Source organism: Aspergillus steynii (genome assembly GCF_002849105.1).
Source record: "Aspergillus steynii IBT 23096 chromosome Unknown P170scaffold_11, whole genome shotgun sequence".
Taxonomy (NCBI): Eukaryota; Fungi; Ascomycota; class Eurotiomycetes; order Eurotiales; family Aspergillaceae; genus Aspergillus; species Aspergillus steynii.
The window spans coordinates 983,006-1,008,576 of record NW_020194408.1 but is presented as its reverse complement, the minus strand read 5'-3'; the positions used below and the strand labels follow the sequence as shown (position 1 = coordinate 1,008,576).

Below are 25,571 nucleotides of genomic sequence, written 5' to 3'. Positions count from 1 at the left end.
CGGTTCACCTCCAAGTCTATGGCTCCTCATGGTCCACGGAGCCATATTGATGGCGAGTGAGGGAAACAATCTATACCTGCATATAATGACGACAACATGTCTGATCCATTGCTAGGATGACAGCGGGGATGGCGTGGATGATCTTGCTGGTGGCTGGCTGAGACCAGGAAGATGATCCAGCTGAGATTCCAGACCCTCAATCTAGTGTCGATCAATCAGTCCAGAAAAAGCAACGAGAGGCAGAGTGATGGGGACTGAGGTGTATCCCCTCTTCTGTGCGTCAGCCAACAGGGATCAAGTTCCCTTTGCATGTAACTCTAATATAACCTGCAGCAATCGAGCTTCTCCGCAGTGGAAGCTGCAGGCCATGACTCGGGGGCTCGTCATTCTGAAACGGAGGAGAGGGGAAGAGTCAACTTCTCCCCAGCGAGAGGGAGAAAGGATCCAGACCACATGACAAAGTACGAAGTGGAAGCCTCAGGCAGCATGACTGTCAGCCTGAGGCATTAGTCTGAGCTCGTCGCCGCAAATGCCACTTCCTGATTGGCCTACGTCGGGTCTGAATCATTCGATTCATGGGTTATTTTCTCTATTTACAGTCCTATATATCCCATTCCTTTTATATGTCGAGTACATACGACCACAGGGTGAGGAGAACAGGGCTTCCCGTCCGCTCAGCCGTACTTAAGCCTCACGCCGGCCGGTTAGTAGTTGGGTGGGTGACCACCAGCGAATCCCGGCTGTTGTATGTTTTTGCTTTTCTTTTTTTAATCATAAGTGCGATAAACATCTCTCTCTGCTATTTCACTTTGTTCATTTACCCTTTTTCTCCCCGTCGTTGAGCTTGATCCGTCGGGGACCTGAGAATATGGGCATCACGTAGTAAAGAGCGCGGATAGTTTTCTAACAGGAGGCATGTGTCGGTCGAGGACAACCAAATTCCGGTAGCCCTCAGATGCAAGCTGGTAGGCCGTGGAAAGACCGAAGATCCCAGCTCCGATAATGACGATTTTGCTTTGCTTGTCCATGTTGGCGTGCGTCTTTCAGGTTGATGATGAAAGATTGAGAAACTTAACATACCTTTGCCACTGGATCATATAGTAATTTCCCGCCGGAGACTTCGCAGCTCCTGCGATGTCCGGCCACGTGCTCGGTATGCGCATATTCTCCGTAGATATTGGATAATGCACAAATTGGTCTGGTAGAAAAGTACGAGAATAAGGCTCAAAAAAGCATGTCTCTGAATATATGGAAGTGGATTGCATATACATCCCTTTCGTCTGCTGCAGTACTCCTAGTGGTGGTATTTATCCAAAAGTAACACTTCATACGCTCAATGCATGTTTATTCAATTGGCGATGGGCACAACAAAGTGAAAGGCAAAAAGTAAACCATATTTTCACCGGCTCTCTTCCTGCTCATCCCATACGCCTAACCACATCATCAACCGCGCGCGCGAAATACGCAACATTCTTATCGTTCAGGCCAGCTACACTGATTCGACCGGTTTCGGCCATATAGACATGCCATTTCTCTCGCAGCTCCAGCACCTGATCATGCGTTAACCCCGTAAAGCTGAACATGCCAATCTGGTTGACAATATGGTCCCATGTTCCAGGAGTCTCCAAGCAATCTAACTCTTCCTTGAGGCACTTTCTCATTTTCTTGATCCGGCCAGACATGGTGAGCAAATCCTCTTCCCATTCGGCAAACAGCTGCGGGTCATTCAAAATAACAGATGCAATCTGAGCACCAAAGATCGGAGGACTTGAGATTTCCGAGCGTTGCAGAACAGAGAGTTGAGAGGCAACATGCTGTGTCGTCGATTGGGCATCAACACCAGGCGCAGTGACGAAGTGGAAAGCGCCGACTCGCTGGCCATAGAGACCAAGGTTCTTGGCGAAGGACTGAGCAATGGCTAGCTGGAACCCTTGGTCGACGAAGTGTCGAATGGCAAAGTTATCCTGCGAAAGATACCCGGTCGCAAAGCCTTGATAGGCACAGTCGAAGAAAGGGAAGAGATCCCTGGCTTTCATAACCTGTGCTATCTCCTTCCACTCGTCCTCCGTTGGGTCCACGCCCGTCGGGTTATGAGCGCAGGCATGCAGGACGACAATGCTTCCGTTCGGAGCACTGTTCAAGGCGTCTCTCATACCCTTGGAGTCAAAGGTTTTGGTGTCTTTGCGGAAATAAGGATAGTGCTTCACAGGGAGGCCGACCGTGGCGAAAAGCTGGTCATGAATTGGCCATGAAGGAGAGGAAATATAAACGAGAGGGCTAGGTCGGGGCGTGAATTTTGATATAAGGAGCCCTCCGAGATGTAAAGCCCCGGTGCCAGAGATCGCTTGAAAAGAGCAAACCTGAGATTGATATTCGTGAGCCAAGATTCAAACACTGGACTCCGTGAAGCAAGGGACAGCATACTCGCTTCTCCTTGATCGCGATGGAGTCTGCCCCAAGGATCAGACTCTGGGCCGCACAGTTAAATTCTGGAAGCCCGGCGATAGGAATGTATTCATGATCCTGGGTGGTGTCTTTATTATAAATCTCCGTTGCCTGCAGTTCGTCAGCAAACTCGCGATCTCAATGCCATGGCAGCATACAACGGTGTAACTACTTTTCTCACAACCGGGAGGATCCAGGGCTTCGCATTTTCGTCTCGGTAGGCGCCAACTCCTAGATCTACCTTGTTGGCTGACGTGTCCGCTTCGTATGCGCTCACCAGGCTGTATAGAGGGTCAATGGGTGCAGCCGGAATCCCTTGAGGGTTGAAGCGCGGGGTTGATTCATCTCCGTTCATCTTGATAGCTGGGACAAATGCTCGCACTCTGCAATTTTTGATGGATGTGTCAATTGCAGGGCAGATGCTGGCACTCTGCAGTTTTTATGGATGTGTCAATTAGTCAATTACAGGGCGCAGTTGGCGGGGAGTTGGGATTTAGTGGGTCTATCGGCCGACAATCACCCTAGCATTTAGATACGAAAGAATAATCTTCTGGCACCGCGAGAGCAGTTCTAACATTAGATCAGTTCTGTAACCTTCCTTATTCGGGTCTTTGGGTCCCTAAAGTCTCTTGAAACTGCCTTCTATATCATCTTTCCTTTTCTTTCTGATATCTAAGGTAGTCTGGTATTAGAGTATAATGAGGTATCTGATACCATCCCTCAGTACCTGAATACAGATTTGCCTCTATTTTGTGATTAATCCCGATACCTTGTTAACTAGATGCCCTTCTACAATTGTAAAGATCTCCGGAGTAAAAGACTAAGAGTGTTAGTGATAGTGAGACAGAAATCGAATGTTGTCGCCGCCAAAAAATGCGGGTCCACTTGATCATACTCTAGGGTAAATCTTCAAACTAGTTGACTTACTTAAATCAAAAACTACGATCCCGGCTCTGGAGCAGAAATCAAAACACCCCTGTTTAATATTGAAGCGCCGAGAATCGTACACTCTTTGTCCACCACCTGTTCGCGGAAGCCGATTGATGAGAAGACTGCCGTATGACGGGATCTCTCTTCAGCTCAGCTATGAGAAGTATATTTTTATTTCCTATTTGAGCTAAGCTTCCGAGCTTCAAATTTTAAAAGGCAAGAAAAATACGCTTTGATCATGAACCTTACGCTCAAAAAATTGACAATATGGGAGAAGGTTTATATGCTCGTAGTCAAATGTTGTTACGAGTTTTATGCAAGAGGATCTCTTTAGATATTGCTAAAAGTGTCACCTAGCTCATTCAGATCTTGTACTCTCTACCTCACAGACCATTTGGATTATAAGACGACGACAGAGCGCACCTAGACTATTATATGTGAATGGCCATAGCAAAATAACATCAACGGAAAGTACTACTCTACTCAAAAGCAATCTTCAGTTTCTGCACGAAAGATCTTCTCGGCGTAGTGTGTTCATGGCAATGATCCGAGTAAAATCGCCGGAATTCATCGCTATTGATCGTGCTTGCATCAACCCACAACGGGCAACGGTACCATAGGTGGGCACCGATCCAGATAACCACAACAGCAACGACGCTGATATAATTTGCAAAGAAATTCTTTGCAGATGGCGTCTCATTCAGAGGCCAAACACTAAGATAAAACTCCACGCCAATTAGTGCAATGCGCCATATGAGTCCCCACCACGTGGCGTACGGATATGCCCACGTCTTCCACGGCAGGTTGGCTTCATCGCGACCCTGGAGCTTCCAGGTATAGCGGAAGCGTAAATGGGAAAGACAGATCATTCCCCGCCCGAAAAGCGTGAGAAGTGAGACCAGATTTGACAGCCAGGTAAAGACCTCGGCTCCGGTATTTGACACGTTGAGATACGCGAGCGCGCCGCCAATCCCGATAGTAGCAATGTATCCCGCCCAAGGTCGGCCCATTTTATCTGCTCTTGCAAATACCTACAAAGGGCCTGTTAGAAGTGGATCTTGTAGTCAACCATCATGCGTGGGTCGACGTACCCGGTGGTTCATTCGGACATGGGCCAATCCCATCATCATGCGAGAGCCTCCATATCCAGATATGCTGCCGGTGGAAATAACGGAGACAAATATCACGGCATTAGTAATGTGAGCCATTACCGGCAGACCAGCGTTCTTGAAAGCAATCACAAAAGGGGAGGCATTGCTTCCAGACCCACCAAACAGATCTGGATTGCTAGGGTCCACGGTCAAAGTGACCATGAGACTACCCAAGATATAGAAAACGCCCAGGCGGAGCCAGATAGACCCAATGGCCTTTGGAACAGATCGTCGAGGGTTCGCAACTTCTGTAGCTACCAATGTAGCGTTTTCGGAGCTAGCCATTGCAAACACGCAGGTTGGGATGACAGTAATGAACCCTTTGAAGTGATTGATACATGGTTCCGTGTTCCAATATCGAAACCCAATTGCCTCTCCCTGTGGTGCACCTCCGGCCGTGATGACTGTTTATTCTTAGCATTATAACGGCTGCGTGGGTTAGGACACTCACCTAGCAATGCGAAGATAGCAATGAGCATCCAGCCAAATTTCACAGTGGATGAGGATACATCTACCTCTGCGAAGAATCTCACAACCCAAACATTTATCAATATAATGACCACCCAGAAAGTTGAGATCCATGCTGCTTTGGGCACTTCATTAGTTCAATAATTTAGGATAGTCACAACACCCTGCAAGTTAAGAATGAGTCAGTACAGCATATCCTTTTTTTGGGGGGTGTATTTGGGGCATACCTAAAGCTCATTCGCAATTGTTATCCAATAAGAAAACCAATACCTACACCCCAAGGCAAACCCGGCCGCCGGACTGATGAAGATAGTAGACCATTGCACGAACGCGGATGGAAGCGGGTAGACGACGGCCATCTCACCAATGGACTGGCTAACAGCCCAAATCATGGAACTGGCAACCAAGAACCCAAGGAATAGGCTAGCTGGTCCTCCCTTTACGAGAGATGTGCCACTTCCCAGCCACATGCCCATTCCAATCGCAGACCCGAGCGCAATCATGGTAAGATGGCGTGTCCCGAGGGAGCGATGAAGCCCCGTGTCAGCTCCATGGTCTACCTCTTCGCCCACTGACTTTGATAACACGTTCTCGAGGTCAGCAAAGTTGCTGTCTTTTGGAATGTGCCCAACCGGATCCTCATTTCCTTTGACACTTGCTTGCTATGGCTCCATTCTGTTAAGCAGATGGGAATGGATTTGGGTAGAAATGGAAAGGAGACAAGATTGTTCTTATTGACAGAAAGAATTAGCTGAGAGCATCAAGGCCTTTATATCATCTTTTCCTACAAAAGGCGAAACGCCTTACGCTCAAGCATAGATTTATCTGGTGGCGGAAGCCTCTATAAGAAGCCCTAAGCCAATATCTGCTAGCAATACAATACGAAAAGGAAGACAAACCGCGATACGGATATGACCAAGGCAAGATCACTCGGGCCCAGATATCCCAGGAGGTTGATCATTCCTCCCCGCAAATGTGGAGAGTCCAATCGGATATCATTGTTTCGCCTTGGCTTACATCGATAGGAAAACGACGTTTGAAATACGGCCCATCCTTCATGACACCCCGCTCCTAAAAGCTCACCCGAGATATGATGATTTTCTCTTGCGCTTCGGCATTTGCCCTGATAGGACTCGGCCATTGATCATGAAAGGACCCGTCCGCTGGTAGTCCCGTGGGTCTAGCTGGAGGTAGACATATGCCCAAAGATAATGTCAAATGTCGGTTTTACAAGCAGACCTGTTACTTTTTTTCATCGGATTGGAACCAATGAGAGAAGCTTCCGAGATGTGTGTGTTATATTCTAGGCCATGTGCATATCAATGGCATACAGTTAGTTATCGAGAACGCGTCAATGAATTCCTCCTTGCACGTCATGTCTTTGGATATGAGTCTAGTGACGATATCGTGTGAATATCCCGCGAAAACAAGAGTTTTCTAATGCAATTGATATCTATACCTGCTCCTGGGAAGAAAAGAGAAGATCAAGTTATTTGCCCACGGGTACTAGTTCTAACCAGCGTTGCGTGAAGAGGAACTAGAGAGCGCAACGCAGTTCGATAGTGGCCGAAACTGCTTTGGAAACTGGCGGTTTAGACTAAGAATGACTCTATTACATACAAAAGCTCCCAGCCCATAGTAACTCTTGATTTCAGAGTCAACGCCCAGCCATCCCGGCTCTCTGCATCGGCGATCTCCGAGCCACGCTTTGTTTCTTTCCCCATGAATTCCCACAGTCATGTAACACACAATATCTTCGAGAAGTCATGATTACTGAAAGGTGAAATTGATTTCGTCTTAAGCACTGTTAGCTCTCTCGAGGCCTCGATGGTTAAGAAAAGTAAAATATCACACTCATTATGGATCTCGTTTCTGACAAGCACCATGCAGAACTTCCAACAGCATGTAAGTCTACAACAAGCACACAGGTATAGCAAAAGGAAGCAGGTATAAGTACGGAGAAAGCCAAGTTGCAACCTTCATCGTAGAGCCTGGACAATGCGAGACATTGCTTTTTCCAACCACGGGGTTGGATGCGCAAGCACCAACCGAAACTACCCCGGATGCTCTGATCCATAAGCCGTTCCATGAGCTGAGTATACCCTGTTGTCGAGTAACCTTTGAAGAATAATGTCAGTGAACGTCAGGCTCTCGTCGTCCTCTCCCGGGTGAGCTTCGCGGTACTTCTGGCCAAGATTCACCCACACGAAAAATCCGGCATTGCAGCCGTGCGAGTACTCAATACCATGCTTGTCCAGCAACTGAGTGATGAACTCGTGGCATTCAGAGAGCTTCGTCTGGTTCGACTTAATATACCTATCCGTGACGGCATCGTTCTGGAAAATAGACGCAGTGATCTGATCCGACAATCCAGAAACGAAAGAGTACAAAGAAAGGCACTTCTGTGCGGTATGCAGCGCAGGACTTGACTGCGAGATAATAGCACCGACTCGAAGGCCATTGGCACCAAAATCCTTACTCATTCCCCACAGCACATGCACAACACTGGGGTCAATAAGATCTATCGTGTCTATTGATAGAACAGACTCGAAGGGAACAGAAGAGGGGCCGCGATCAACTCGATTGTGCCACACGGATAACACATAAATCTCATCGCTGATCAAATGCATCTTCCGTGCCTGGCAGAGACTCATCAACCCGTCAATTGTCGCGTGGGGTAAGCATCGGCCCAGGGGATTGTGCGGGTTGGAAAGCATAACAGCTCGCACTCTCTTCCCTGTGCGTTCCTCGAATCTCATAGCTGCTTTCTCATATTCGCCAACGGCTTCTGGGCTTAAGGTATCGATAATTCCCATTTCGACCGGCACCACCACTGCCTCGGGCCGCAGCGTCAAATATGCGATACGTGTACTGTAGTACGGCTGGCCAAGAAGTACCGCCTCGCCTGGCTTGAGGAATGTCCAGCTCAGCTGCTCGATTGCGGAGAAGCACCCGTTTGCCATCAAAACATGGTGCGGTTCTTCCGGTCGAAGAGATTCATGTGTCTGTTCAGAAAATGGGCGACCGACTTTCGGAGACTATTGGATCCCATGCTGCCGTTGTTGTAGGTGAGAAGCTCGGCGGAAGGGCGGAAGTTATCACGTATGTATTTGAGAAGCGTGTCGTGAAGAAGCGTATTCTCTGCCATTCCGATGGAGAGAAATCCAGACGGATTGGTCTTCGGCTGCCATATATTGCTGATAATGTCCCAGGTAATGCGCTTCGAGCCCAGCTCAAAGGCGGCTTGGCCGCGCTGCGAGTATACTCACAGGGGCAAGAGACGGGGTCAACGATAGAGCCCATTGTGCAGTGATATATGACAGGAAATGAATAGAAATCACGTAGCTATCTCAGATAATTTAAACAATGACTTCAAGAGAAACAAACAGTGTTTAGAAACCCTGTATCGCATTTTGATTTCGGGGTGTAACACTATTCCTTTATATATAACGTGTTTGGAGTCTAGCACAGGTTTCCGACAATAAATGGCAAAGCAAAGTATTCCCAATCGCGAGCAAAGATCCGATTGACCGATGTAGACTCTTAGCGTTCCCCGCAAAGGAAATGAAAGCCCAGGATTACTTATTTACCATACACCGATCTATATCCGTGGATCCATGGATACCGAGGATGGGAACTGAAACAGCCATGTGGAGCTCTCGGTGTTTGATCTGCATTCCCGATTGGCTGGCCGGAGACTTTCGTCGATAAGCAGCAAAAATTCCCGGGCCGTTTTACTGAACTTGATCTCTTTATCGCATCTGTCTGGTAGCATTCAATCCAGCGTTGGTCAGTCACGGTCCATGCCCACCAGAGTACCAGCGTGACAACCCGATTTTCGCTCTGTGTAGCATCGCTGAATCTGGAGTAAAGCTTAGGTTAAGTGTTCAATATAATCTCCCCGTCGGGGAGTCATTAGTCAAAAAAAAAAAGGAAGGAAGAATATGGGTTCCTCATAGATTAGTTAGAGAAAGTCACTAAATAGAAACTAAATAGAAGGGAGAAAAAGAATCAATGATATAGGAAATAAGATATCAGTTTCTATATATTGCACTATGAAAGAACAGGACGCCAATTTTGTGCTGTCATATATAACATACGTCATGAGCGTAAAACGTGAAGTGATGCGGAGATAAATCTATGTTATGAGCCATCTAGAAAAGTGTTGAACCATTTCTGAACGCCAAGCACAGACAGAAGAAGGCCAATCGTATCAACAGCATTTGGCATTCGAAGAGCATCCGCCGATGATCTCAGGTGCCTGGGAGGTATCCAAACGACAAAAGCAGGATGCCTTGATCGGGATATCTGCTACGGCAAGGGCAAGTTTAACCGGTTGCTCAATCATTGCAGCCTCGTCTGTTTTTCCTAGACGAATCAAACACTCGTGATATCCCTGGAGAGACCAGACGTTGTTCGGATGTCGGCGAGGTCTGATAACAGACTTATTTAAGCCCAAGTCAGCACGATATGTCTTTGCAGCTTCTTCCAAGCGGCCTTGCTCCATCAGTAAAGCAGCGTAGGCGTGGCGAACAGGCTGCATCCACGACCACGGCTCACTGTATGGCAATTTGTCCTCGAGGTCAATGGCGCGACGCAGGGCATCAAAGGCCTGTGTGTAGTTGGCGCAGCGATATTCGATTTCTCCTTCTAGCATAGCTTCGGCGACCTTAAGCACGTCGACAACCTTGCCGTTATATGCGCGACGGGTCTCGGGAACCCGGGCCCATGCTTGCTTGAAGAGCTCTTGCTCTTTTCGGGCTGACGGCACGTCCCCAGTGGCGGCAAATGCAATGCCTCTAGCATAATGAGTGGTGGCAGTAGTACCGGCGTACAGTGATTGATCATGGGGTAGCTCCTTTTGCTTGAGCTCTTCCCACATACCAAAACGTACCATAACGTGTAGACGAATGGGCATGAACTGCTCCAGCCAGTCCACCATAGGTGGGGACTCAATGCGAAGCACTTCCTCGGGCACAGTGGATTCCATGCGGGTGACCGCGTCAAGGGCAACCCTGGATTGACCCGCGAACATAGCCGCGTAGACCAAGGAGTGGTAGTCATGCATTCTGTAGAAAGTATAGAAATTCACAGCCCCTTGCTTGTGAAAATACTTATCATCCGCAAGAGTTGCCTTATGGTTTGAGGCAACAGAGCGCCGCCAGTCACCGATCAGGATGTCCAAATGCGTTGGCATGTGGTTGATATGGCCGGCGTCGGGAACGAGATCACGTAGACTATCGGCAACGTTGATTCCCAGCTCCGGAGTAGGTGACATTTCGATAAAGTGGATGTACAGGTGGAGCAATCCGGGATTAAGATATGCGCCATCTTCCACCTGCGTAAGTGCTTTCTCCAGCACCGCTTTGACCTCCATGGTGGGAGCTTGAGGGTTTGGCTGGCTGGTGAACAAATCCCATAAGGCCCAGGGGGTCACGTTCATCAATGCGTCTGCATAAATAGTCGCTACATCAAGGTCGTGGCCAAACCTTTCGTATACTGGCTTCATGGCGTCGGCATAGCCCTTGTTCAGGGCTGCATAATCCTTCGCAGGATGGTTGGTCGGGAATCGATGTTGGATCCCTTGGACCAGGGCTTGTTCCAGGGGAGTTGCGTTGACGGCGTATTTTTTTGCTTGCTGTGAGGCGTCATAGCCACGCTGGACACACGTGTGAAGGTCACCTTGGTCGAATCTTTCCCATGGCTTGTTGTAATTCGGACCAACGGCATATGCCAGACCCCAATAGGCCATCGCACATTCGGGATCGTGGGCGATCGCTTGTTCAAAACAATATGCACCCTCCACATGATTGAAAGAGTAGACCCAGATAAGGCCACGATTGAACCAAACCTGGGCGTCGGGGCTGGCTGTCGTAATAGGATGCCTAAATGAGCCCAGGTTATAATATTCGGCGCTGGCCGAGACAGGGGTGAACGCTCCTCGAGTCATGCTGATACCGGTAGCCAAAAGTGAATATGATGATATGATGAATCAGGGTAAGAAATTCGAGTGATTTGGCGGGTTAGATGTGCCAACGGCGAGGTTTTAAATAGCTCCAGGTTGGCAATGGCGCCATAGAAGGACTAAATCGGTGGAGACGGAGAAAAGTGGCAACTCCGGTTTGTCAAAGACCGAAGACGCCGAATGCTTTCTGCCCCTCTTCAACCTCGTCGCGATCCCCGAATTCCACGATCAAATTACAGCATATCTACCAAAGGCCCAACCACGAACACCCGATGCCAGTCAGCAAACATCACGCAGATAGTCTTGACACTCCATTTAAACTGCCTGGTCTCCATGCTGCACGCTACTCTTGCCATTTTCACGCGGCGAAAACGGCCGCAGAGTCGTCGAACCCGCCGATGAAGGCCGTCCCATCGCCTCATCCCACGACCCTGACCCCATCTTAGCTTCCCACTCATTAAAGTCTTGTCCCGGGTTAGCTGTCTCATACTCAAACTTCCTCAGTAAGGTGAAGAATCCGCACGCCAGTAGCGACCCCATCAGCGGTCCAAGCCAATAAATATAGTGGTAGCTGGCGAATTCCCGGTTGACTACATCCGGACCGAGTGAGCGAGCGGGATTCAGCGAGCCACCGGTGTAATAGTCGCCTAGCAAGTAAGTTACCACACCTAGACATCCAACAATCATGAGGACATACCGGTCATCTGGGTTATAAGAAAGGCCAGTCCGATCCCGACCGGCGCCAGGTATGTTGACTTATGCTTAACCACCGCCAGCATGATAACAATAAAGACCAGCTGAGCTGTGAGGAACATTTCAATAAATAGCCCCTGCGAGATAGATGTCCCGCCACCTAGTCGCGTCGTTACATTCAACTCCCCAGGGAATAGGGCGCTCACGACACCCGCCGAGACAATGCCCGCGAGAAGCTGAGCAACAGAGACAAGTACACCACGGAGAGGCGACATGCCCCCAACAACGCATAGGGCCAGGGTGACCTACTTCGTTAGCTGGATCTCGCTGATTCGCGATGAAAACATACTGCAGGGTTGAACATTCCTCCTGTGACGCGATAAAAGGCCCATACATTCACCATGAGTGAGAAGCTGAAGGATAATGAACCGTAGAGAAGATTGGCAGTATTAGGTAGGGCGCCCTCGACCGGCTTGGGGGTATTGGAGACCTGGGTTCCTGCAAAGGCGAAGAAAAGAAACAGAAATGTTCCGACGAATTCGCCAAGCATCACGGTGAGGTGGTTGCGCATGGTATCCTGTAGATGTAGCATGGGCAGCTGGTGCTGGGCGGAGGTCACCACGGGGACAGAAGGGCCTCGTTTGTGACCCAAGTACTTCATCTTATCGTCTTGGGCAACATCGCGGTGGCGATCGTGGTAGCTGGAGCTGTCCTGGTAGTCATACCGGGCTGACACAATGCTTGGTCCTGGTGGTCTGGGGTAGACAGTGCTTGTGTCCTGTTTGGTCATGGCTGGGGCTTGTTGGTCGACATCGCGACTTGTTGAGGCTTTGGCAGAAGGCTGACGGAAGGCCATTGATCCTGTTGGTGGATGTTGCTGTACGACTAGTCGGATGTTGGGGGAAAAGAGAAGAGCAGGTAAACAGGATCAAGGATTATGGGATCGATATAGGGTGGCTGATGCCAATATGGCATACAGCTTTTGTTCAGCTGCAATATGTAGGGGATATGCTATAGTATGAGATAGGACAGTCATGGAATAAACATGGAAGGTTCTAGGACTGACAGCCGTTATAAAGAGGCGTTGAGAGCTGTGATGTAATTCCATATGCTTAGTTGCATGAATCTCAACAAGTGGTTCGAAACCCACAACGTGGAGGTGGATATCTCAAACTATGGAACCAGGTGGCGCTTCCATGGTACTGCAAAGCGGATAGCGTACTCCGTTTATATTCTTACCCCAACGGGCTTTGAATCTAGTCATAGTGCAATAATACATGGTGAATTAAAGCAGTCGCAACCTATCGAACTTCTTGTTCTCCGTTGTTCAGTTCTACACTTGGCATGGGTTCGTGCAAGGGTGCACTGGTGCCCCTTGTGTATTAAGGGAGAAGGATTCTCACGATCCAGTGGTCCGTGGGGATCCGGTCTATGGAAAGCCCTGTTACAGAATATCGCCGAGCCATGGGCAACTGACTCGTGACTTCCAAGCCATGTGTCCAGACCATCGTAATCATTTGATCCTTCCCCTTGGACTGAATCCCGCAGAGGTCACTCTGAGACTCGTCTATTCGGTAGAAAATCCCCATCGTCAGGTACCCGTGTTGCCACCGAGCCAGTAGGATGAAACGGACTGGGCCGTGCAAGACAATGAAGTCATTTCCACGATGACCATCGGAAATTTCTTCTCATTACTCCGTACTCGTGCGGGGTTCATCTGGTTTCATCTCGTCGTCATGGTCAAGTCTGGGACGATAATGTACTAGATTATCTTAATTCACTAAAGAGCATTAGAATATTAAATAAGCAAGGACCGAAACAGTAAGAAGAATGAAAGCAAACAGTAATTATACTTCCATCGCACCTAAAGTTCCAGCCAAATAAAGTAGACTTGACAAGTTAAAGTAGCCCCAAGGTGAAAGAAAGTAAATTTCACCGGCGGCCGCTGTGGGCATTGCGGTCGGTGTGGTTCCGGCCCAAGACAGATGGCCGACGCAGTACGGAGTAGAACGATTTTGATTTCTCACCATTTTCTATGTAAATGGGAATTACATACGTCATTCAACCGTTTCTTCGGGAACAATCCGGGGAATACTGTTGTTGATTTGCACTTATAGTTATGTGATCTCGTCTGATTTGGAACTCAAATATAATGGTGATATCAACATCATCATAATAACGTACAGACCAGGTAGATCCTTCTTGTCTTCAGTGAGTGTTGGTTAATTGGAACAGCCCAACTCCTCGCTGTCCAAATCCTGGAAAATCTGAAACCATCACCATAAACGCTTAGACATTGTTCCAGTGGTAAGTATAGATCCAGTTAGATTGTTATTGAAATACCGTGTCTTTTTACTCAAGCTACCAAAGCCCCAGTTAGGGCTAAGCGTTAACATCCTGGTTGCCTTAGCGAATGATCCGCTTTTCGAAAAGGGTATCTTGTCGCATGGTCTGCTCAGCATTCCTTGGCGGCATGAGTTTGTTCACAACGGTAGAAGATCGACATTTGGTGCCGTCCAATGGTTCAAGTTTTGCCGTGTCTGAGTTGAGGGACTCGCTGCTAGATCTTGACTTGTTCTTTCTCTTGAAAATCTTCACTCCCTACAGGTTATTCACGCCTTACATAATTATCTAGTAAACCTCACAGCGTGGTAATTGACATGAAAAATGTGTTTTCTCGTGGGGTGATTGACATACCGAGATGTAGGTGTAAATCTTCCTTAAAACGGCCGTAGAGCCATAAACTCTGAAATCCAGAAAACCTCAATACTGAACGTTGGTATGTCATAGTACTGACAAGCACAGAACGATGGTCCCGAGAGCCACTATATTGGAAATCTGTGGGTTGAGCAAAACAACGACACCCAGCCGTGGTTTTACGCAAACCAAGAATTCTAGCCTCATACCGCCTGGCAACCCCTGCTAGCATCATTCATTGATGCCTACAAGACCGGGAAGAAACCTACCGAGATGAAACCCCCCCTGGAGAGGTGACGGGCGCCATGTGGTATAAGACAATCATGGTGGATTCAGTGGAATGTCCATACGAAGCAGCAGAGAAGCTCTACAAAGGGTTTGAAAAAGGAGTGGATGATGTTTGGTGGTCGGTTATGCTGAGCCCTGATGCCAGGACCGGTTGGACCTTGGTCATCGAGGGCGAAGAAGACCACACCTACACACTACACGCAGGACTCAATCGCGGACACAGCGCCAACAAGGTCACCGGCGCACAAATAATCAAAGTCCTCGATCCATCCGGAACTGTGGTTAAATCCGCCACCGGTGGGTTGTGTGTCGACTCCGGATGCCCCAGCCTCATCTACAACTCGAATTACCAGGTCATCGGTCTCGAGGACGCCAGCAGCACCAAGACCGCCGATGCTGAAGAAACGCCCTGTAAGGGTAGCTCGTGCAAGGGCACAGTGTTCGACAGTAACGGGCCCTTACTATGGCGTAACATCGATTGCACATGGTATACAGTTGAGAATGCATCGATTGAAGTATTGACCCGCTGGAATACGCTCTTCACTGAATCTGCGTGGACGGATCTTAATAAATACTGGTTGAGTTATCCGCACGAAGGAGGACTGAATTATTCAAATGAGGTGTGTTTTCTTTCGCTTTTTTTCGATTTATCCTACAGTATTGGTTACTGTGATTGTGGAGTCCAGCTAACGAGAAACAGATCAGTAACCTTGTATATGGATCTGAACACATGGACTGTAGCAAGATGTCAGACAGTGTTGGATGCGATGACTTCGAGGAATGTGGCCAAGTCAATCATCCGGCAGGATAATTTATTCTAAATGGATACGCTTCTATCCACAATGTATGTTTTGCCTGTGTTTATTCTGTACTCCCTTACCTAACACATCCACAGTTCTTCTGGAATCCACACACGGCACTTACCAGAGTTCAAGCCTCCGTGACGAATCAGATTGGAGACCTGACAGAGACTTTTGCGGGCTTCCCTTCTTCGACCCTGGCGGATAATCTAGTCATGGACTTCCTAGGTCTCGGATTTGCTCTATTTACCAGTCCTCTCTTCAGCCGCGGTATGTTTCCGAGACCAAGGGATTGATGTTTGAAAACGCACTAACGATCCGGTAGCGCTCGAAAGAATTCAGTTCTATGATAGCTCTCTTCAGTTGAGAAACTTGAAGGACACCACCAATTCATTGGTAGCAAACGGTGTCACCGTAATCAAGGATGTTATTGCTACGGAGTAAGCTTGGCACAAACCTCATGTCGAGTTTGCATGGCTAATGTTGTTCCAGCTCTACACCCCTGGAACTCGGGGTTGAGAATACGCTGGAAAGGAGACTGGACAGTATGCAGCATCAGACCTGGAGCCACTTATGAGCCACTGGCTAATCGTATCTACAGCTATTATCCAATTATGGTATGACACTGTCGACGGCATGAACGAAAAAACTTTTCAATGGGACGTCAGAAAGCATCGATACCTTACACGCTCTGATGACCGATGGCAAACTACTGGAAAACGCCTTCGACGTGCCCGGCGACAAAGAGATCGCCAAGCTCACCGAGAAAGCCATATTCGGCCTGCTCATTCCCATGACCTGGTCCTTGTCTCCCAAGACACATAATGCTGTGTAATTCAATAACGCATCCCTGCGTAATTAGCACGCGCTAATGGCTAACCTTCAACAGTGTTATTGACTCGCAGTCATCATCCGCATATATATCATCAAGCATGGCCAAGAAGGCATACGTCTGCCACAACGACAACCATTACTATCTGGCCGACGTCGTCAGCCTAGACCGGTCTTGCCAGTCCAATAGCCAGGGTGGTCAGTTCTGCCGCGATCCAGACGTACGCACCCTTCCAGGCATTGATGCACTGGATGGAACTAGCTGGGGAGGCGTTACCCTTACGGACTTGGTGGTTGGGTAAGTCCTTGTGTTCCACAGCATGATGTGATATTTGGATATTGTGATGCTGACGACGCAATAGTGCCGTCAATACCTGGAGCCAGATGGGTAACACAAGCGCCTTTTTTAACCCTAGCGACATCGGCGCACTCGAAGATATTTACGATAACAGCATCCGCTCTGCGGGTGTTGTTCATATCCCTGTTGAAACGATCTCGGAGCCGAAGGAGGCGCTCGATTAAGATTCTGCGTTGAATTCTGTTAAAAGGGGTAGGGAAGAGTATGCTGGGTAGCTTAACGTTTTACAACATTTTTACATCGTCGTTTGTTAGTTTAAGCTGACCTAGGGTCGAAATTTTCATAATACATATCCAGATAGACTTCCACTCGGGCCTGGAACGAAGTATTATTAATGTCTCAGTGTAACAAGTTGTCATTCCTTTCAAACGATATACATAACTATTAAGAGTCCTGAGTTAAATTATAGGTTTACAATGTCTGGATTCAAGATTGTTTTTGCCAAGCTGTTCAGCTTCCCAGCCCCATCCCTTGACAGCGCAGTTCGAAATAAAATAAGCGCAAGCAAACACAAGCAAACGCAGATCGATACCGCCCAAGCACCAATGGCAAACAAATCACCCAGTTTAAGGAATGCCAAGCAAGGGACCAAGAATATGCTAGGCTATCACCCCAGATACAAGCACCTCCTTACATCCAAGGGGAGTTCGAGCATTTAAACAAGCTCAGAGCCCCCGCAAAACCCAAGTCATCATCACAAGCAACAATTGCGAAATCCCAAGCAAAATGAAGTCCTTCCTTGCCATTCTTCTTCCTCTCGCCTCGCTGGCTCTGGCCCAGGAGCTGCCTGTCTGCGACGGCGGAGCTTTGAAATGCTGCGCGGGGGTTACACCCTACTCGGTTCTGCCGAACGAAATCCTCGCCGATTATGGCGTTGACAGCGAGGACGAGGGTAACATCTGTGGCAACGGTAAGTGCACACTGAGTGGAGCTGGCTTATTCATTGCGCAATCACTGACAATGAGGGAATTCCTCAGGCACCCCTATCGACGATGAGTTTGATTTCGATATCTGCGATGCTGCGGAGGACACGGTCCAGTGCTGCTTGCCATTTGTTCCAGTGGGAGAGCTGGTAAGCTTCCTATAAATTGCTGTTCTGGAGGAATCTTGATACTAAGTATTGTCACGTTTAGGCCGAGGATTTGACATTCAACTGCCACGATATTTAGAGCGTCAGTGCTATGTACTGTTTGGAGCTGATTCGGCGGCTTCGAGTTGATTTCAACCTGGCATATGAATGAAGCTTCAGCTCAGAGGCGCAACTTGCGGACCACGTGGGCTTTGTTAGATATATTCATCATGTTAAATAAGTGTGTATCACTCACTGTAATGTATGAATATTTGGCTCTTGAGACTTTGTCCAATTGTTTTTGTTCTATAAATTTTGAGCATGACGCTGGTAAATCCCACGTGATGAGCGCTTGGTTGCCCCGATCGGGAAGCTGGTAGAAGACCCCGGGTTGGTCGTCTTTCAAGCTTAAGTCCTGCTGTTCGTGCTAAACAGTTATATTTGACATTCAACGGGTATCCATGATGATATTCAAGGCTGATTCTGGAAATGCGCAATCAACCTGTTCAAAGGTCGGATTCAGGGTCAATGGACTGCGATGAAGTGGTGCCGGATCTAGTGAAGTGAAATGGTTGGAATAAATCCGAAATAGTTTTCTCTGAGTTAGTTGTACAAGATTATTTGAGCCTCGGGAATATTGAGGATATCCGTAGAATTTCTGCGAATGTGCGCGTAGACCCTGGAGGACTGCCTAGGGCAGAAGTACTACAGATAGCTATTGTGATGAAGTACTATCCTCTCCGATAGTTTGTTTGACGTGATCGACTAACTAAACTAACCCTGCAATCCATGGGGCCAAGGTCCGAGGTTTTGCCGGAGAACATCGAGAGAAAAAATGATTGAGACTAGATGTAACTAACGGTAGCATACTATTTATAGCCGGTTATGTCTTGATTCTGTAGGGCACAGACCCGGCTTTCTTTGTCTAAGTGGAACTGCCGTGGTCAAGTTTATATTGCACAGAGTAACCAGGGAATAGTTTAAGATCATGTTGGACCATCGCTCTCCATTGCCCTGTCACCTTCCTATTATAGGTTAGCTCATAACATGATCCACTATGTATAGCTGCTGGATTTATGCCAGGGACGCTGAGGAATTCAATCACCTCATTCATTATTTCTAAGGATATCGTCAGATCATCTTCACGACACAGAAACAGATTCACGATAGACAAAGCCACTTGGCATAAGCTGTTTCTCCTAACCTAACGGTTTATACTTAGACCTCGACAAAACCCGTCATGGGTCCAAGATTAGGACCCAAACCCACGGGTCGGGTAGAAGGTCAGGCAGGACCCATACCCATTACCCGTCAACCCGTGGGCTTTTTTAGGTAACCCGTGGGTAAACCGCCAAGAACCCAAAACTACATAAAAGTGTATAAATCACCTAATTAGGAAGGCCTAAACGATAATCAACTGATTATTTATCTATTTATGTACATAATATACCATGTTGGCACTGTTTATGAACCCACGGGTACCCAAGAAAAACCCACGGGTTAAAGTATAGACCCGAAACCCAACCCGCGGGTTTTCGTGAGAGACCCAAAACCCATTCTTGGCGGGTTTTGGGTAACCCAAAACGGGTAAACCGCGGGTTGTGTCGAGGTCTATTTATACTCCTTAGCAAACGGAATCCTTTAGATTAGTAATATCGCTGTTGCACCTACTCAACTAACCGTGGTATAACACTAGCAATCCTATAATTGTTCCGACGGTCTAATCCCAGTCCTCCCCGTCCTGATAGGAGAGATTGTCAGTTTATTATAGGTGAAATAAGGCAATGTGGACGACCGTGCTGGTCAATTGTAGTGACGTTGAGTTGACATCCGCCGGCTCACCCTAGATATATAAATGAATACCGGACTTCTTCTGCTCGAATCTGCACGGGTATACCATGTCTCCTTACACATATTTCTGAATTTATTTAGTCCGAGTACCTTGTAAAAGTTTCATTAATATGACATATTTAAATCTTTTTTATGTTTCTAACAGCTCCGATGGTCTTGATGCGCGGAGATGCTCTACTCCGGAGTGGTCATGGAAGAATGGGTCCGAAACAGGGGTGGGTCCAATTGACCGAGGATCTCCGTAGCTCGGATGCACTCAAAAACTTTTTATCTGCACTCCCATGACTTGGAAGCGATATACTTTAACGTAGCCCAATGATGTCAGGTTAAGAATCAAGACTCATGCGCTGGGGAATGTATTGATTGCTCGTCGTGCTACCAAGTCATCAAGTGTCGGTCTCCCGTAAACCAGGGTTCCCTGGGTCACGTGCCAAATGCGAAGCTGTCCAGCCTGTTCTGTGCCCTTGGAGTATCGGAGCTTGGCCCACAGTTCGGAATAGATCCTGGGCGCGAAGATGATAAGGGGCTTATACAGGATAAGTTAGCTTTATGCCTCTGCCCTCTTAATTTCAATGGTCTATCATCTGCGGCAACCACCGCCGATGTGAAACGCTCAGGGGCTTGGCAAAGGGACTTGTCACTTAACCCCTAACGCTGGGGTGGATAAGCTGAAAACAGAGGGAAAAACAAAGCCTGCATTGAAATACTTTGCTCTATGGGAGTTTGGCCTAGCAGGAGCTCTAATAATCGCATGGAAGGCTGTCATTGATAGAAAGCAGGATCTGAACTCTGCGGACACGCTACGGAACACTAAAGAGCACGAGAGTAGAATAGCTTGAACCCACCCTTTGATCAAATCGGGTATTGTCGACCCATTGCTCGTGTCAAGTTGTCTCAAAACGACTTGGAGACTATTCAATATTCATACGACAGTGCACGGAGTAGTCCAAAAGCAGGATGATGGCAGCCCATCACACGTGGGTCAGACCCAGTAAAGCTAGGGCCACGGAGATGGCAGCTTGCAGGGCTGCTGATAAGAATAGCCTTTAATATTCGGGGCTCATAGGACCCCCTTTTGGCAGGATAGGACCCACAGAGCGTCTGTGCCGGCGTTACAAACGGTTTCGAACTAATTGATCCATGACTCTCAACCGCCGAAAAAAGAAACGGCGTAAACCCTTCGTCTCTTGCCTATGCGTGCTAAGCGCTTGGAAGGGCCTATAAAGAGTTATGGGTTTGCCCATCATTTCTTGATTCTCGTGATCGGCACTTCCATTCATTCTTTATCTTTTCTTTAATCAATATGCGTTCTTTCATTCTCTCGTCTGCCCTGGCGGCAGGCATGGCCCAGGCCTATACTGTCACTACTTCTGACCTGTTCATGTACAAGAATATTGATCCTCTTGTGGTTCCCGGAGAGTACAAGTCGCACATGCACAGCTTCTTCGGTTCCGATGCTGTCACTGTGAACACCACCACCTCGGCTGAGCTTCAGCAGGGATGCTCCTCGACCGCGAACCCCAATGACTTCTCCACCTACTGTGAGTACTTCTACTACTTGTGTTTGTCTATGGGTCTTCAGAAACTAATATAGCACTAGGGGTTCCTACTCTCTACCTTGTCAAGGACGGCACCCGCACTCCTGTCACCGTGAACCGATTCAGCGCCTACTACATTGACCTGGACAAGGCCGAAATCCCTATCCCCCAGGACTACACCGACCTTGCTGGTAATGCTGGCGCTCAGTCTCAGGACGACGTCGACGCCAACGCCGGCATCCAATGGTTCTGCGAAGGTGACGAGGCCGAGGACAAGGACGAGGCCGCGTTCCCTACCCAGACCTGCTCTACCCACTTGCAGACTCTGCTCCTTTTCCGGTAAGTAGTCCATCTGCGGAACCATCGACCAAATAACTGATCTTTTTCGTCTCTAGGGACTGCGTTAACCCCGATACTCTCGAGTCCGCGTACTCCGGCAACCCTCGCGTGAACGAGGGATACCAGGACAGCAACTGGTGCCCCCAGGGCATGTCTCGCATCCCTCGCTTGCGATTCTCCATTCGCTACGACCTCCGCTCCCTGCTCCCCGACGGCTGGTCTGGTGAGGCCCCCTTCGAGCTTGCCTGTGGCTCGTCGTACTGCTCGCACGGCGACTTCATCAACGGATGGGTACCCGAGGCTGCCCAGAACATGGTTGGCGCTGAATCGAACCGCAACTTTGTCGCCATCAACGGCCCCAAGGGAAATGCCGATGCCGGTTCCGTTTGCGGTGCCGAGAACGCCCAGGATGCCGACCCTGACCACGGAACCAGCGACTACGACAAGAGCCGTGAGATGATGGGCATGACCCGCAAGCGTAGCCACAAGCCTCGCTTTGGACGTACCCATTTCTAAAAGTCTGCGTTGATTTGGGTCAGGGGCTGTTGCAGCTTTCTTGATATGCGGTAGGAAGGACTGGTTATTCCTTTCATACTGTGCCAGGAATGGGTGTGTTCATTGACATGAACGTGGTCTGTCTTTCGTTCATAGGCCCTTGGTTATCTTGATATCACTATGTACTAATAACTATTAAATTATAAAGTACACTTGCCTCGAGGCTATTTGTGAAGATAAAAGTAGAACTATGCTATACGTTAGATTCAATAGTATCACCCGATGATTGAATGCGATTCGACCTTGGCCGTAGTCAATCCATCTCAAGAAGGATGTGTCCGTGCCCGGCATAATAAAAAGAAAGGGCTATAAATAGTCCGTCATAGTAGGCTTTAATCTATATCACTTATCTGCAAATGAAGTCCGGCAAAACTTCGGTCCTTTGGCCCCATAGAATTGCTGAGCTACGGCTAGATTGGTCGCCCACGGCAAAGAAGAGATCCGGCGGAGTAGTACTTCATTTATAATTATTATCTTTAATATGTGCATCTTATCTTTTTAACCTTAAAGCAAATGACTCTCATAACTCCCGGGGAATCATTTTGGATTCATCTATTTATTTCTACAAGTTTGAAGAGTTTCATTTCATAACACCAGGAGATAAACGTGCTTACCACGATATCTGAACCATCCAAAAACTACCGATGAAAAGTGAATGCAAATAAAGCGAAAGGGATTTATGATTAGAGCAAATAGCATATTGAAGCTCAGGTAATTGGTAGAAGAAGAATTATATTCCACGTTGGCGAAAAGATGATTCAATTCTCGTCCTTCCTCTCCTTTACATAAACATCCAACACAGGAACCTAAAAACTGAATATAATCACCCCCATTCCATCTTACGACCGAATAGACAACCATCGTTCGAAATAAGCCACCAAGAATCCTCCATTCATGCACCCACCCACAAAGCAGAACCCCAACTTGAACCACCGTGCACAACTAGCCGGCACCATCAGATCGACGGCAGCAATCATCACAACCAGCGCGACAGCAGTACCTCCCACGCCCACGAGAAAATAACTGGCCGGCATATCAGTATACACACCAGCCAAAGCCAGTATCGCGAGCTGCAAGACAGCGAGGACGGAGCACAGCGGCTTTGTGGAGTGGCGGAAGCGAACAGCCATGGACTTGACACCTGCTCGCACGTCGTCCTGCAGATCCTGGTGCGCATAGATCGTATCGTAGATCATGGTCCAGAGGATCTCCGCCGCGCAAAGGGCCAAGGTAGCGGGGGTGTTTTGTTCATCGAAGAAGGACGTGTGTGTATCGAGAGAGTACGCGGAGACGAGGATAGCCAGAGCGAGGGGTACACCGAGGATGGCCTGCGGGTAGTTGGTGAAGCGCTTGCAGAAGGGATACAGGGCATAGAAGGCGCCCATGGCGGTGGCGAAGGGGGCGCAGGGCCAGGGGAGTGGACGGAAGAGGACAGCGAGCACGGCTAGCTGCGCGGCTAAGAATATATGGCCCTGTGTGGTCGACACGGCGCGCCGGGCGATGGGGCGCTGGCGACACCGGTCGACCTGGCGGTCGTAGTCCTGGTCGATGTTGTCGTTCCAGGTGCAGGCGGCACCGCGGATGAAGATGTTGGCTATCAAAAAGAAGATGCCTCCTTGGACCAGTTGCATCGGCTCGACCTGCGACCCGCCGAGACTGGCTGCGTAGACGAGGCCTAGCAGTGAGGGCATGTAGAATCCAATGAAGCCGGCTGGTCGGTCGAGACGCATCAATTGGACGTAGGGAACCCAGCTGGCGGGGTTCGTAAGGGTGAAAGGAAGATCACCGTTTGTAGGAACAGGAGCATGGCTGGCGTTGTGTTTGGGTGCCGCGCCACGACTGGTCTGCTTGGACGAGGTTGGCATTTCTCTTGTCTGCGGGTTTGAATGAAATATGGGAAGGTATGTACAGGAGGAAGAAGGAGTTAAAGTGGAAAAAAGAGAGGAAGGGAGGTAAAAGAGGGGAAGATAGATTTGCCTGCGTTGATTCGATAAAAGCCACCATAAGATCCAAGGTAAATCATTAAATAGCCAGTACTACCAGACACAACGTCATTACCTTCATGTGCCAAAACCCTCCAGATAGGCCTGCATGACTCTGCGTCCACTTAAGACCTAGCTGTATGCACAATATTAATAGATGTATACACTGCAGATGGAGAAGTACAGTCTTCGCTGGTCTCAAGCCATTATATTGGCTAGACTGGGCTATTATGAGCCGAACAAGGAGGTAGCGAAAGTAGAATCCAAGCAATCCCATGTAACACTGTGCAAGCTGAGGTCCGAATAATCCCCTTTATGCCCAATGATGTTACACCACAATCTTGATGAATACCATCCCATATGCAAATCCCGCCCAGAAAAATAGGCATAGAGAAAGCTTAATGCTAGAAAGGGGGACTTGCAGATAAAGGCTTCTGGATTAATCAGGCTCCGATATACCTGCCTTACAGTGGCCCCCAATTAAAAAGAGCACCATAATGCCACAATGGGCCTGGATGTAAGGGTTAAGAATGAAGTCGTACATTGGTAGGACGAATCAAAAACCTTTCCAAAACAAGATTCTTCTTGCATGGAGTAATGATAGGCTCTCCAGGGATAGGGGCAGTCAGAAGACGTTCGGGACAAGACGAATGAGACCGCAAGAATACGTTGAAACCCAAATGAAAGGTGGAATTCCTCGCCCCAGCATGTCTAGCCAAGCAACATATTCGGAGCTTAATGAATAGAGTGTCGATGCTGTCTATCCGAGTGGCGGTGTGGGTATAACTATTGCTCACCTTCAGACTGGCGGTGTAGGCATAGATCTTGTTCACCTTCACACTCGCGCTTTCTAGTAGCCAGTACCTCGGAATCTGAGTGTGGTGGCGGGCAGCCAGAGTGGTCATCATTAGGATATACAGCTGCGCGGCCTGTAGGTGAGCTTCAACAACGGGAAGCACCATATCAACGATTAGAAACACGAATCTTCGGCTGCAGCGGCAATTGTGCTGCTTAGGGTGGCATGAACCTTGTCATCGAGCTAGGGGTGGAAGATATTGCGCAGCTAGCAAACAACATGCTAGCGCGAGGGATAGTCAGGACTAGACTTAAATGGAGCACATATTAGTCACTGAGATGATTCCCAGACCACTTCTAAAAGGGTATCTAAGCTTCTACTAATTTCATCTCACCTCTTATAACTCGTGATTGGGACCATATAGAAACATGGCTCGGGCCGCCCGGTTCGAAGCTGAGGATAACCATAATCAGAGCTTTTATTCACATTGATACATTGGTGACATTACGGAAGCCGACGGATTGATTTGATCATGCCAAACAATACATATTTACAAACATGAAAACAGTATCTGATATTGCAAAGAGTGTCAGCGTGCTCTGCGAGGTGGAAGCAAGGGCCACGATGCAAGGATAGGGGTCATGTTCTAACAACAACACACCGCTGCTTACGGGGAGGGATCCATGGGTATCCTGGCTACCAATCGTAAAGATCCAGTGAATAGAAAGAAGAACTTAATGATCCACTAGCTACAGCGGCTGCCGGTGACTAAACACAGGCCATCTTGCTAGGAGTGGAAGGGGGGCATGCAAGCA

General features: G+C 48.4%; 9 protein-coding genes across 9 annotated transcripts; 3 read left to right on the top strand and 6 right to left on the bottom strand.

Moving 5' to 3' along the window:
* Positions 1-794: 794 nt before the first annotated feature.
* P170DRAFT_514614 (putative aspartate transaminase) lies at positions 795-2,800 on the bottom strand (the record flags this gene model as incomplete). Its single annotated transcript, XM_024855226.1, has 4 exons — positions 795-1,040; positions 1,437-2,360; positions 2,425-2,556; positions 2,627-2,800. The coding sequence occupies 4 exons, from the start codon at positions 2,798-2,800 to the stop codon at positions 876-878; spliced, it is 1,395 nt and encodes a 464-aa protein (XP_024698688.1). The 3' UTR covers positions 795-875.
* A 1,054-nt stretch (positions 2,801-3,854) lies between these two features.
* On the bottom strand, positions 3,855-6,053 carry P170DRAFT_451407 (arginine permease; the record flags this gene model as incomplete). Its single annotated transcript, XM_024851181.1, has 5 exons — positions 3,855-4,406; positions 4,467-4,930; positions 4,978-5,121; positions 5,269-5,656; positions 6,012-6,053. The coding sequence occupies 5 exons, from the start codon at positions 6,051-6,053 to the stop codon at positions 3,855-3,857; spliced, it is 1,590 nt and encodes a 529-aa protein (XP_024698687.1).
* A 995-nt stretch (positions 6,054-7,048) lies between these two features.
* Positions 7,049-8,297, bottom strand: P170DRAFT_451406 (putative aminotransferase, classes I and II family; the record flags this gene model as incomplete). Its single annotated transcript, XM_024851180.1, has 3 exons — positions 7,049-7,974; positions 8,034-8,247; positions 8,277-8,297. The coding sequence occupies 3 exons, from the start codon at positions 8,295-8,297 to the stop codon at positions 7,049-7,051; spliced, it is 1,161 nt and encodes a 386-aa protein (XP_024698686.1).
* A 734-nt stretch (positions 8,298-9,031) lies between these two features.
* On the bottom strand, positions 9,032-11,002 carry P170DRAFT_441796 (uncharacterized protein). The gene has a single exon (XM_024850400.1). It carries the CDS (start codon positions 10,942-10,944, stop codon positions 9,208-9,210), a length of 1,737 nt encoding a protein of 578 aa, XP_024698685.1. The 5' UTR covers positions 10,945-11,002; the 3' UTR covers positions 9,032-9,207.
* A 272-nt stretch (positions 11,003-11,274) lies between these two features.
* Positions 11,275-12,313, bottom strand: P170DRAFT_370380 (aquaporin; the record flags this gene model as incomplete). The annotated part of the gene is made up of 3 exons (XM_024844951.1): positions 11,275-11,606; positions 11,657-11,957; positions 12,002-12,313. 3 exons carry the CDS (start codon positions 12,311-12,313, stop codon positions 11,275-11,277), a joined length of 945 nt encoding a protein of 314 aa, XP_024698684.1.
* Positions 12,314-14,654: 2,341 nt separating this feature from the next.
* P170DRAFT_431326 (uncharacterized protein) lies at positions 14,655-16,790 on the top strand (the record flags this gene model as incomplete). The annotated part of the gene is made up of 7 exons (XM_024848027.1): positions 14,655-15,257; positions 15,533-15,707; positions 15,763-15,877; positions 15,930-15,982; positions 16,106-16,268; positions 16,327-16,566; positions 16,631-16,790. The coding sequence occupies 7 exons, from the start codon at positions 14,655-14,657 to the stop codon at positions 16,788-16,790; spliced, it is 1,509 nt and encodes a 502-aa protein (XP_024698683.1).
* A 562-nt stretch (positions 16,791-17,352) lies between these two features.
* Positions 17,353-17,795, top strand: P170DRAFT_431325 (uncharacterized protein; the record flags this gene model as incomplete). The annotated part of the gene is made up of 3 exons (XM_024848026.1): positions 17,353-17,536; positions 17,604-17,698; positions 17,760-17,795. 3 exons carry the CDS (start codon positions 17,353-17,355, stop codon positions 17,793-17,795), a joined length of 315 nt encoding a protein of 104 aa, XP_024698682.1.
* A 3,054-nt stretch (positions 17,796-20,849) lies between these two features.
* On the top strand, positions 20,850-21,939 carry P170DRAFT_481326 (DUF1996 domain-containing protein; the record flags this gene model as incomplete). The annotated part of the gene is made up of 3 exons (XM_024853859.1): positions 20,850-21,087; positions 21,147-21,423; positions 21,480-21,939. 3 exons carry the CDS (start codon positions 20,850-20,852, stop codon positions 21,937-21,939), a joined length of 975 nt encoding a protein of 324 aa, XP_024698681.1.
* Positions 21,940-22,817: 878 nt separating this feature from the next.
* Positions 22,818-23,843, bottom strand: P170DRAFT_370453 (4-hydroxybenzoate octaprenyltransferase; the record flags this gene model as incomplete). The annotated part of the gene is made up of 1 exon (XM_024844955.1): positions 22,818-23,843. The coding sequence occupies one exon, from the start codon at positions 23,841-23,843 to the stop codon at positions 22,818-22,820; it is 1,026 nt and encodes a 341-aa protein (XP_024698680.1).
* Between the last annotated feature and the right edge of the window lie 1,728 nt (positions 23,844-25,571).

Excerpts from the sequence above, each read along its gene's own strand:
- P170DRAFT_441796 (XM_024850400.1), bottom strand. The coding sequence starts at position 10,944 with ATGACTCGAGGAGCGTTCACCCCTGTCTCGGCCAGCGCCGAATATTAT.